Source organism: Schistocerca americana, chromosome 7 (genome assembly GCF_021461395.2).
Source record: "Schistocerca americana isolate TAMUIC-IGC-003095 chromosome 7, iqSchAmer2.1, whole genome shotgun sequence".
NCBI lineage: Eukaryota > Metazoa > Arthropoda > Insecta > Orthoptera > Acrididae > Schistocerca > Schistocerca americana.
The window spans coordinates 362,593,854-362,606,928 of NC_060125.1; the positions used below are offsets into that span (position 1 = coordinate 362,593,854).

Below are 13,075 nucleotides of genomic sequence, written 5' to 3' on the forward strand. Positions count from 1 at the left end.
TTTCCCACTAAGTTTTCTGTATACCTATCCTTTATTTCAGTCAATAACTCATAGATTCAGTCATCATCATCATCATCAAGATCTGTTTCAACTTTAACATGTCCCTTGCATTTCCATTTCAGGTAGTCCATCGCTTCATTCTTAATGCTGCTACATGTGCTGCTGCCTGGCACATCATCCAAGATTTGGAATCTCTTCCTCGACGTACTCTTCTAAGACTGTTTTTGTTTCTTAATCTATGTTCACCCAGTTCATTTTCCTTCTTTTATCACAGTAGCTCGTCGCAGTACCTTCTTATTTTTCAGCTTACCCATCCAACTTACTCTTTCCCTCCTTCACCACGTCCAAATCTCAAAAGCCTCCAGCTTTCCTCTTTCCTCCACTTTGTTCACGTTTCAGCTTCATACAGAACGACACTCCATAAAAAATCTTTGACCATATTGCTGCAGAAAACTCTCCTTACAAAGTGACTATTTCGTCATTTATACCCTGGTTTGAATTTCTGTGCGGCATTTCTAATCGATTACTTTTCTGATTCCAAGTTATTTAACGGTCTGTACACCTTTTAAATTTCTTCATTCATGATTGTCCATACATTTTTATTTCGTTCCGGCGTTATTACGTTTGGTTTCATTGTTTTTATTTTTATTCCGTAGCTCTTACCTTTAGTTTCCACTATTTCGCGCAACTCTTTTTTGTCTGTTGTTGGAAGGATTATGTTATCTGCACACCCACTGTACCCTTCTTCTTCCAGTTTTAACTCCTTATCATCTACTTGGCCATGCGCACTCATATTCCCGAAGTACACACAGAAAGGGACTGGAAAGAGAGACAGCCTTGTCTTACTCCTTTTCCTAATTCGATCCAACTAATACTTTCTCCTCACACTTTCGCTGACACATTTTGATTTAAATGCAACAACTTTACAGGTCTCCTGCTTTTTCCTCATTACAGTGGTAAGATATCCGAAACCATATTATCAAATAACTTTTACAGATCTACAAAACACACGTTTACGTTTCTTCCATTTTCAATATATGTCTTTCCTGGAACTCGTGGAAGTCTTATTGCATTTGTTGTACTCTGATTCAGCACCTTTAAGTTAATCATCCCCCATCCATCTAAGTTTCTGCATACCTCTGAATATATATTTCAGTATCCCTTATTCTCTGCTTGTCTGTACTATAGAAACACAAATACTGGCGATTTATGGACTGACGCATTGTTCAACAGTGTTTTGAGAGTGATGTAACTTTTGAATCAAAAGTCAAGACATGTCCCTAAAGAAAGTGTCAGTATGAAAAGTTCCGATGACAATTTGAAAAATCAGCTTTCTCATTTGGACTAAGTTTTAGTGAAGGTAGTTTACGACTTGCTTCATCTCGATAGGGGATGTATGTATAAAGTTACTCAGTGTAAAGCAGTGTTCGTGTTGTTGTGATCTGCATATGAATGAAAGACAGCGAAATACGGTGCTGTTTCTAAGAACGCCCGTCTTGTAAAGCGCTTAGTGGGAGATGAGAGTCTCATTTGACCAACATAAAACAAACGATATTATTTTTCATTGCTCATAGTTCACTGAGAAGAGGTTCGCAAATTAAAACAAGACTTTACAAGGTTCTGACATACAAGTTACTGATAACCTAATGTTCCAGGAATCCGGAAGAGAAAGTTCCCTCGGACGGCGGTGATAGTGTAGTGATGCATAAGCTTTTGGCCCGTAGCTCAGGAAGCCCACTTGGATTCAACTGGCTGCACGATCGCCGTGCATTGGCCTGTGTACAGCCCCCAACGCCAGGTTACAGTCGTGGTGTAGGAGAGAGATCCTTGGGGCTTTGTGCAGCATGGTAGCCCACGATTGCAGGCTGTAAGGAAGTCAGCTACCCGCTTAACATGAACGTAATTTGGGTTGCTGCCAGAGTAGGCGTAAGCTCACGGTAATGCATGGGCAATATCCACTCGGCGGTCATATGACCTTCCACCACTGATCTAAGTCATGGCAAGAAGGCATGTTTATGGCAGTGGCATGGAATAAGAGCAGCAAGATGGGTCGACGTGGGGATGTAACAGAATGATAGAGTGTAGCTTTGGACGTATCCATAACTACACTCTGAATGAAGTTGAACTATAATGATGTATCAAATGTGGACTCTTCAACATGTCTACCAGGAATAGAGTACCACTTTTAACCATGTAAACAAGCGTGAGAGAAATTTTTGTAACAAGATCCTGATGTGTAGGAAGTGGAGACGAGTGTCACGCCTTGTGAATGGAAAGCAGATTTAAAGTCGACAGGAATTGTTGGTGTCAGTGAGCAAGGTCCATCTCAAGCAGTTTTCGGACGATCATTGCTTGGGGAACTACAAATATTTTGGAATAGGGTACCTTGCAAAACGCCATTGCTGGTAGAGGTACTTAAAGATACACTACTTTAATGGACCAAAGAGTACAAAAGTTGACAATAGCTGACTGGAGGCCTGTAGTCTGGTATTATTTGTCGCGATGCTGCCTCTTTTCAGTGATGCAAGACGTTAATACTCTGTCGACCCAATGAGACTTTTAACTAGCTGTGTGCGAAGGGAGTAGTTGTGTTAAGTTTTGGGAGCGTTTTTCGTATCTGAATTCGGTCGACTCATTAAGACTGCCATGACTATTTCAGTATTCTCGGTGACCAAACGTTGTTCACGATTAATGAATTCTATGGGCTTTAAAATGTTTATTTGACACCACAAATGGTCGTCAACCCACAATCACTAAACCAATAACATTTTTGGAAGGTTACATAACTAGTTTCGACGCACTGAGCCGTCATTTTAAGATGTAATGACAGACCTGGAAAACTGAATTAATAGATGCAGGCATACTTATTTCAGATATTACAAAAATACACTAAAACGTGTAAACTGCTGCAAAAGGCAGCAGAAACGGGTCACAAGACATCATGACAATCTTTAATCAATCATTTCACACCTTAATGCAGTGTAGATGAAAACAGGATCGGGATGGAAGATATGATATAATCTCGCATTACGTCGTGCAGTGAGGCAGCGATCATTTTGCAAACAAAGGCTCACACGTCGTAATCTTATAACGCACAAAAAGCACGCAATCATACTGTGTTCTGCTACTGATATCTTACAAAGAATATGCACTCCCATTGTCTTTGTAAGATTTCATTAGCAGAACATAGTTTACTGGTGTTAGTGTATTTTTTCGTAGTATTTGAAATAAATGTGGTTGCAATTATTAATGCAGTTTTACAAGTTTTGAAAATGATTACGTACCCTTTTTAAAAATTTAATTGCTTTAGAGAATGGCTTGACGACCGTTTGTGGTGTCAAATAAAAATTTTAAATTTCATTCAGTCATACTCCTTGATGACAGTTGTGTCGGAATACAGAATTCTATGGGCACGTTTGTCTTCCGAGATGACAACTGCCGCAGTTTGCCGGTTGCACACAAACGTTTCTCATTTCACTAGCAGGTTATCGCATTTCGACTGGCCCACTAAACCCTGATCTTAACCCCACAGGAAATATCTGGGACTATTTGGAGCACCTGGTGAAACGTGGTAATCAGCATATCCGCAATTTGGTAGCTCTGTGGGGACCTAATCATCAGTATATGAATTCGGCTGAATATGGCAAACTAAAAAACTTGTTGTTTTCATTCCACGCTGAATTAAGGTCGTTAGCAAGGAATCAACGTTAAGTCCCTTGAGGATCACAATTTTTTTTGTCCGGTGTATTTATCATGATATGTTTGTGTTTGCAGGTATAGAAGACGCGCACGCGGCGGGAATGTTGGCTAGCCTGGTGGGCGTGGAGGGCGGCCACGCGCTGGGGGAGAGCCTGGGTGTGCTGCGCGCCCTCTACACGCTCGGCGCACGTTACCTCACGCTCACGCACGCCTGCAACACGCCTTGGTGAGTGGGTTGCCCTTCCCAGCCTGTGCTGCAAAGAGGCAAACATTTTGCGCTAAGCGTTTGTTGCTGAACAACCCTCATTAAGCAAAAGCATTACAGCGGTTTACGTTCCATGCATGGATACAACATTTCGTTATTTTATGTATTTCTATTTCATCGGTGTTGTTCTTGTAATAAGAAGCATTTAACTGAGTTCTAACATATATTAGTATTGAAAAATACTAAAACATATGAAGATGCTGTCACACAACATAGTTTCTTGGAAATAATCCTACAAAAATTGTAGTTACGAAATTTCGCAAACTGTTGTTTTCGTTCATGAAACGCAATAACAACATACATTGTCGATACGAAGAATTTATAAATATACCACAACGACGATTAACCGTTCGGAACTGTTATTTGTTGTCTGTGTACAGTTCAGTAGATACAGAGGTCGTAAAATGTTTACAAAAAGAATCTTCAGAAATTCTGAGACTCCTTTCTTTACAATCCTTTACATTCAGCATGATCTTGTAGTTAACCTTTAAGCCATGGCTTAAATTTTCAGTATAAATCATCGGTTGTGATCATCTTTATTATGCCAGATAAAGCAAGAATGAATACAGATTCAGGACGCCTTCTGCCTCTAGGATTAGGAAAATGTCCTTAAAGGCAGAAGCACCAGCAGTGGTGAGGACCTTGAACTTTAAGAGTCCACTGCTCCATCACTCTGAAAATATGAAATATTTGTCCTTAAGACTTGTAGTCTCTTAACACATTCAGAAGTACCATTTCCTTTGAAAAAACGTATGGTGTTAACTCAGTTCCTCTTTCACCGGTCACGACTTCCCCTGAAGTCTGTAGTATTCCTCCTCCTACATCCCGTTGCCTTATCAATGACGGTTCCACAATAACTTTGATACTTAAGACTCATGAGCGGTAATTTATTACTTCGATTACCATCAAAATGGTTCAAATGGCTCTGAGCACTATGGGACTCAACTGCTGAGGTCATTAGTCCCCTAGAACTTAGAACTAGTTAAACCTAACTAACCTAAGGACATCACACACATCCATTCCCGAGGCAGGATTCGAACCTGCGACCGTAGCGGTCTCGCGGTTCCAGACTGGAGCGCCAGATCCGCGCGGCCACTTCGGCCGGCTCGATTACCATCCAACACTCCATAAAGTTCACAACAAAGCCCAACATACTCTGCGTCATTTCATACCACTAAGTTCAAACTGACCGCGTGTCTATTCCCAAGCGGAAGCAGGACATCATTTTGCCACACTCTAGTCAATTTCTTGCGCTTTGTTCAAATAGTAATCGTATCATCAGGTTGGTACACTAGGACAACTCTTTTGCAGTACTGCTCAGAAACGCTGTTCACAACGAATTACAGTGGAGTCTCGTTCATCTGGCCCTCATTTATCCTAAAGTCTTGTTCATCTAGATCATATTTTTTGTACTGAAACTGTTCAGTACCTGATACCGAGGACGTAATAGCGGCAGAAATCTACAACGAGAGTCACTAAGTTTGAAATAAGCCGACTGCCATACACCGATCCTAGCAAGGTGTAGTTAAGACGTTGACATTCAGCTGTACAGTAACGTATGCATCACTTTGTTGCGAATGTATGATACATCGAAGAGGAAAAGAGTTAGATCCCTACACAGGAGAATTGTTGAAGAACATAGCTGCTGAATTTCCTAATATAGCATTTACAAAGATTCCAGGATGCTCAGGCATAGGCGATGATGACATAAATGACTGCGAAAAGATAATGACGCTGGCTACAGCTTGATTTCTAATGACGAAATTATCACCGTGTGTTCGTCTGCAGACAACAACCATAGTGATTATCGATTAAGCGAATAAGATGGCGCCTATTATGAACACAATCCCACAAATACAGAGGCAGCAACACAGGTGGTCCAAATAATAGTTTATATGCAACGACACGGGGAAATTAATTCAGCCGCATTATTGCTACTGAAATCCCTGCGCTGAATGTTAACGACATTTCTGTCGAGCATAAGACCACAACGAATGACTGTTTTGAAAAAAATTAATCATCGGGAGCAGTCACATTTATTTACGCTGATGAGCCAAATCATTATGACTAACTGCTTAATAAATTGTTCGTCCGTCTTTGGAACGAAATACATAACTGATTCTGCGCATCAGGGATCTGGTAGGTTTGTAGAGGTATGTGGCATTAGTTGTCTGATGTGCGTACGCGGTGATGACGCCAGATAGCGACTCACATGTGTTCCATAGGATTTACATCAGGCGAATTTGCTCGCAGTGATATCAACTTGGGTTCACTATAATGCTCCTCAAACCACGGTAGCACGGTTTTGGCTCCGAGACATGGCCAATTACACTACTGAATGATGACATCCCCGTCGGGGAAGACATCAACCACGAAAGGATGCGGGTGACTGGCAGCTGTCAGCATGTCTCCGATTACCACCACAGGTCCCATGCAAGCGCAAGAGAATGTCCTCTAGCGCGTTGCACGTTTCGAATCGCCGTTCACCTCGATGATGGCGTTTGTGGAGACGACCAGCAACCTAGTGCAGCAAAAATGTGATTCACCCGAAGAGCCGACACGTTTCCATTGGTCGACGGTTAAATACCGATGGTCCCGTCCCCACTGCAATCCTACATGATGATGTCGTTGGGCCAACATGTAAACACGTAGGAGTGGTCCGCTGCGGAGATCAATGTTCAACAATGTACGATGAACGTTGTGGTTCAAAACATTTGGCATGCACCAGCGTTGTGCTCCTTCGGCAGAGATGCCACAGATCACCATTTGTTCTTCTTGACTGAGCAGACTAGCCTCCGAACTCCACGTTCTGTGAAGAGTTGTGGACGACAACCATTTAGCGTCTAGTGCTAGTTTCACAGTCATTCTGCCTCTTTCGGTAGAAGCTCACGACAGTAGCACGTGAACATTCGACCAGTTCCACCGCTTTCGAGACACTCATTCTCAGGCTCTGCGTAATAATGATCTGCCCTTCGTCAAAGTCGCTTATTTCTATGGATTTCCCTATTAGCAGCCCGTAACTTCACGAAGGAAATCCAGAGACCGAGTCTGCTCCGCTTCATACATTTGTTACCACGTCACGTGCACGCAAGGCCACAAGATGGCGTCATCGTCGCGGTGGGCAGTGGTCATAATGTTTTGGCTCATGAATGTATAGCTAAATGACCAATTTCGGTCGGCATCGGCCATCCTCATCATAAAATACAGGATGAGGTTCAATATCAGCACCATAGAACCTCATTTTGATTGATAACCGCACGTTTCGTTAGAAATAAATTTCAACGGGTCGGATGGTTAAAATGTTTTCACATATGGAACTGGCTTAAAAGTAACTTACTGATTATTTCAAACTGGAAAATTTACAGTTTTTTTTTCAGTGTCTGATCAACATTCACGTAAAAACAATGTATAATTTGTGACTTTGCGCAAAAATAAATGTAACGTATGTGTTTGTAAAATTATCGTATATCATTGTTTCTCTGATTTTTAATCATTCAGATGATCTACGGTCCCTACTCGTCCGAATAAACATGGTTCCACTGTGCTACGAATGAAGACACGTCTGACAGTGCTTCGAAATTGTCCACTGTTGGCGGGCAGCTGTGTACTGATCACGTTCTTCCAATGTCTGGATATTACCTGACCTGCTGTCGCGTACTGTACTACAGATAGCCAGCAACACAGCACATCGAAGCTTCAATAACAAAGATAAATAAATAAATAATGTCAAACTTGAGTTTCTCTCAGCATGTAAAATATTTAAAATGTTCGACGAATTTACGGGAATGCAGCCAGTTGTCATCCTCGACAAAAGCCGACATTTCGATGGTGCACACACTATCATGTTGAAGGCACGAATGCAAGGCACTGTGAAAGCCAAATTAAAACCTCGACATGGAGGACATCTGACGAGACTGTACACACACAACAGTCACTAGTGACATCACACCCCCGACCATGACCAAGGTGATTAATTAACGATAGTGAATACGAGTATTAATTACCACTGGATGCGATAGAATTAACTCTGTACCAAGGACAGAGGAAAATTCTAAGCAGAATTTAAGCAGAAAAACCCCATCCCTGCTTATAAGATCATTTGCTAATTTAATCTCAACTGCTTCCTTACTAAAACTGTGGTGATATGTTACCTAGGAGTCTTTCGCTACGGCATTTCTGAATAAAATACTCGAACGTACACCCACCATTGTCTTAAGGACTAAAAACTTGAGCCGCTTTGGCCTTAAACTGACTGGTTGCAATTAATCGTGAATTCCTCCGTGCGTTACGTCTGCAACATTCGTATTATTCGTAATACCATGTCAGTGATTCATATGCCCGGAAAAGTTACGTTACTACCATATGTTATGTCTACTTCATCGGTCCCTTCGTGCAGGAGTACCAAGAAACCTCACATCAGAGATTAAATTCCTGTCATTTCATCATATCGAAGCACAAGGTCCCATTTACATAGCCTCCCAGCTACGACCATTCATAAAACGAAACCATTCGCTGGACTGTGCGAGTCCTCCATCGGGCATGGGTGTGTGTGTTTGTCCTTAGGATAATTTAAGTTAAGTAGTGTGTAAGCTTAGGGACTGATGACCTTAGCAGTTAAGTCCCATAAGATTTCACACACATTTGAACATTTGAACAAACCATTAGCAAACTCCTTCGCTGTCGCTACTGTCCGCCTCTAGAACAGACTTCCCTCCATTCTGCGTACAATTAAATCCTCTGCTGCTTTTAAGGAGATGCCGGGGCACTTCTTTAGTCACTCGTATAACGTTTCCCCAAAAATTAAGGGGATACGAAATCGGATTTTGGGTTGTTGTTGTTGTTGTGGTCTTCAGTCCTGAGACTGGTTTGATGCAGCTCTCCATGCTATTCTATCCCGTGCAAGCTTCTTCATCTCCCAGTACCTACTGCAACCTACATCCTTCTGAATCTGCTTAGTGTATTCATCTCTTGGTCTCCCCCTACGATTTTTACCCTCCACGCTGCCCTCCAATACTAAATTGGTGATCCCTTGATGCCTCAGAACATGTCCTACCAACCGATCCCTTCTTCTGGTCAAGTTGTGCCACAAACTCCTCTTCTCCCCAATCCTATTCAGTACCTCCTCATTAGTTATGTGATCTACCCATCTAATCTTCAGCATTCTTCTGTAGCACCACATTTCGAAAGCTTCTATTCTCTTCTTGTCCAAACTATTTACCGTCCATGTTTCACTTCCATACATGGCTACACTCCATACAAATACTTTCAGAAATGACTTCCTCACACTTAAATTTATACTCGATGTTAATAAATTTCTCTTCTTCAGAAACACTTACCTTGCCATTGCCAGTCTACATTTTATATCCTCTCTACTTCGACCATCATCAGTTATTTTGCTCCCCAAATAGCAAAACTCCTTTACTACTTCAAGTGTCTCATTTCCTAATCTAATACCCTCAACATCACCCGACTTAATTCGACTACATTCCATTATCCTCGTTTTGCCTTTGTTGATGTTCATCTTATATCCTCCCTTCAAGACGCCATCCATTCCGTTCAACTGCTCTTCCAAGTCCTTTGCTGTCTCTGACAGAATTACAATGTCATCGGCGAACCTCAAAGTTTTTATTTCTTCTCCATGGATTTTAATACCTACTCCGAATTTTTCTTTTGTTTCCTTTACTGCTTGCTCAATATACAGATTGAATAACATCGGGGAGAGGCTACAACCCTGTCTTACTCCCTTCCCAACCACTGCTTCCCTTTCATGTCCCTCGACTCTAATAACTGCCATCTGGTTTCTGTACAAATTGTAAATAGCCTTTCGCTCCCTGTATTTTACCCCTGCCACCTTTAGAATTTGAAAGAGAGTATTCCAGTCAACATTGTCAAAAGCTTTCTCTAAGTCTACAAATGCTAGAAACGTAGGTTTGCCTTTCCTTAATCTTTCTCCTAAGATAAGTCGTAACGTCAGTATTGCCTCACGTGATCCAGTATTTCTACGGAATCCAAACTGATCTTCCCCGAGATCGGCTTCTACTAGTTTTTCCATTCGTCTGTAAAGAATTCGTGTTAGTATTTTGCAGCTGTGGCTTATTAAACTGATAGTTCGGTAATTCTCACATCTGTCAACACCTGCTTTCTTTGGGATTGGAATTATTATATTCTTCTTGAAGTCTGAGGGTATTTCGCCTGTTTCATACATCTTGCTCACCAGATGGTAGAGTTTTGTCAGGACTGGCTCTCCCAAGGCCGTCAGTAGTTCCAATGGAATGTTGTCTACTCCGGGGGCCTTGTTTCGACTCAGGTCTTTCAGTGCTCTGTCAAACTCTTCACGCAGTATCGTATCTCCCATTTCATCTTCATCTACATCCTCTTCCATTTCCATAATATTGTCCTCAAGTACATCGCCCTTGTATAGACCCTCTATATACTCCTTCCACCTTTCTGCTTTCCCTTCTTTGCTTAGAACTGGGTTTCCATCAGAGCTCTTGATGTTCATACAAGTGGTTCTCTTATCTCCAAAGGTCTCTTTAATTTTCCTGTAGGCAGTATCTATCTTACCCCTAGTGAGACAAGCCTCTACATCCTTACATTTGTCCTCTAGCCATCCCTGCTTAGCCATTTTGCACTTCCTGTCGATCTCATTTTTGAGACGTTTGTATTCCTTTTTGCCTGCTTCATTTACTGCATTTTTATATTTTCTCCTTTCATCAATTAAATTCAATATTTCTTCTGTTACCCAAGGATTTCTACTAGCCCTCGTCTTTTTCCCTACTTGATCCTCTGCTGCCTTCACTACTTCATCCCTCAAAGCTACCCATTCTTCTTCTACTGTATTTCTTTCCCCCATTCCTGTCAATTGTTCCCTTATGCTCTCCCTGAAACTCTGTACAACCTCTGGTTCTTTCAGTTTATCCAGGTCCCATCTCCTTAAATTCCCACCTTTTTGCAGCCGATTTTCGTTTTATTGACATATTATATTCCGCCAAATTTCCTCTTTAAAATGACGTATCGTACGTAGCTCTACTAGTATTATAACTATTTTATTTTTATAGATTTGTGAGCTCGGGTATTGCGCTTTAGTTATACACGTCTCTCATGGCTGACCATAAACTTTTTGGCAGTACATTTATGTGATATGAATTCAAATATCCCGCTTTCCAGCGACTCTTTATACACTATTTATCCGCAAATGTTTCCCTCTGGTCTCCTCAAGTTACTCTTTGACTTTGTGACGTCATTGTTCGTAAAGAATGTCCTATATGAAAGTTGTTGTTGTCGAGTTATTTCGTATTTAGTGCTTCATTTTTCGCAGTGAAAATAGCTAGAGCTAGAGCAAAAGTGTTTAAAAAGGGTGTGAACTGGCAAAAGAAAAGAAATGATGATTCATTAGTAAAGTAATGCAGTTCTTCATCATCACTGTTGGAAAATGTGAGTCTACTTACTACTGATTTGCCGAACGAACTTACTCCAAATGAAAACAGTGCTTCTCATAAAAACTAAGAGATTTGGAAAAGAAATATAATTTACTTGATAAAAGGAAAGAAGTTTTTGAACTCAGTGACACGATTATATAGTGCGAAGCTCTAGAAAACAGTGTGTGCTGCAAACAATGTCAAGGAAACGTTTCTCTGAAACTAGAATCCCATGTTGGCCTGGCTGCCCAGTTTAATGTAATATGCAGTGTTTGTAAGCACAGTCGTACGTTTCCTAGTCCTGTTGCAGTAACTGTAAATAATGGATATAAGATAACTGAACTTTATAGTGTAAATATTAGGTTAGTTTATGGATTGCGAGCAATTAGTAAGGGCAAAGCAGTTGGTGATATGCTATGTGGTGATCTAAATTTTCCAAGTGTACCTTCAAAGTTTGATGCTTACAACTGTGTACTAGGATCTGCAGTTGAAGATGTAGCACAGAGGTCAGTGCAGGTAGCTTTGGAAGAAACAAAGAAAATGATGGCAGTCGTGACTTCTCAGTAGCTTTTGATGACACGTCGCAAAATAGGGATCACATCTCAAACAATGGTGTTGTAACAGCAACTAGTGTTGATACTGACAAGGTTATTGACGTTGCACCAATGTCTAAATACTGTAGATGCATAGGCAGGCTGAGAAATGAACATAGAGATGACTGTGTTGCTAATTATTATGGTAGTAGTGGTGGTGGCATGGAGGTTGCTGGGGTGGAAAAAATTTTCATCGCTCTTCAGGGTGGTGTAATGTTCGCTATGTCAAGTATGTGGGAGATGGTGACTCTATGGCATTCAAAGAAGTTTTGGAAAGCAAACCATATGGAACAGTGTAAATATAAGCAAACTTGAATGTGTAGGACATGTGCAGAAGAGAATGGGTGCCAGGTTGAGAAGGTTAAAATCAGTTATGAAAGAGAAAAAACTAGATGATGGGAAAACCTTGCATGGCAAAGGAAGATTGACTGATTCCATAATAGACTACATTCAGAATAGCTATGGCCTTGCAATCAGGCAAAAACAGACAATCTTGAAGAAATGAGGAAAACTATATGGGCTTAGTATTTCCAACCACATCCACAGATGAGCATCCAGAACATGGTTTCTGCCCCAAAGGTGAAAAGAGCTGGTGTAAATACAATAGGGGACTAACAACTGGAGAGAGATACATTCACCACCATAGTCTACCGTTAGCTATCACGGAAGAAATAAAGCCCATTTTCAGGATCTGGCTGACACAAGTCTTCTGATGAAATGTCTTCATGGAAAAAACGCAGAACCCCAACGAGTGCTTGAATAGTGTGATATGGCATCGTCTCTCAAAAACAGTGTTTGTCGGAACTAATAGACCACATTTTGGTGTGTATGATGTTGTGGCAACCTTCAATCTTGGGAATATAACTAAATGCCAGGTCCTTCAAAAGTTGGATTTGAGTGTTGGTTCTCACACAGTACGTGCTATGTTGACTTTAGATCAGCACAGACTAAGGTATGCTGACAATAAAATCAAGACATTAGTGAAAAAAGCAAGACAGGTGCAGATGGGTGCCAAAAGATGACGTGAAGATGATTATGAAAACTGTGAAGGGGGTATTAACTATGGATCAGGAATGTTTTAATCTTCTTTCTCCAGTTCC

The 13,075-nt window shown here is 41.1% G+C and overlaps 1 protein-coding gene across 1 annotated transcript in view; it reads left to right on the forward strand.

The window, feature by feature from the left end:
- The window catches only part of LOC124622934 (dipeptidase 1-like), a 149,319-nt gene that overhangs the window by 41,101 nt on the left and 95,143 nt on the right, over positions 1-13,075 (forward strand). The window contains exon 4 of the mRNA XM_047148725.1: positions 3,775-3,925. Coding sequence (XP_047004681.1) covers positions 3,775-3,925 — 151 coding nt within the window. The remainder of the gene's footprint in view (positions 1-3,774; positions 3,926-13,075) is intronic.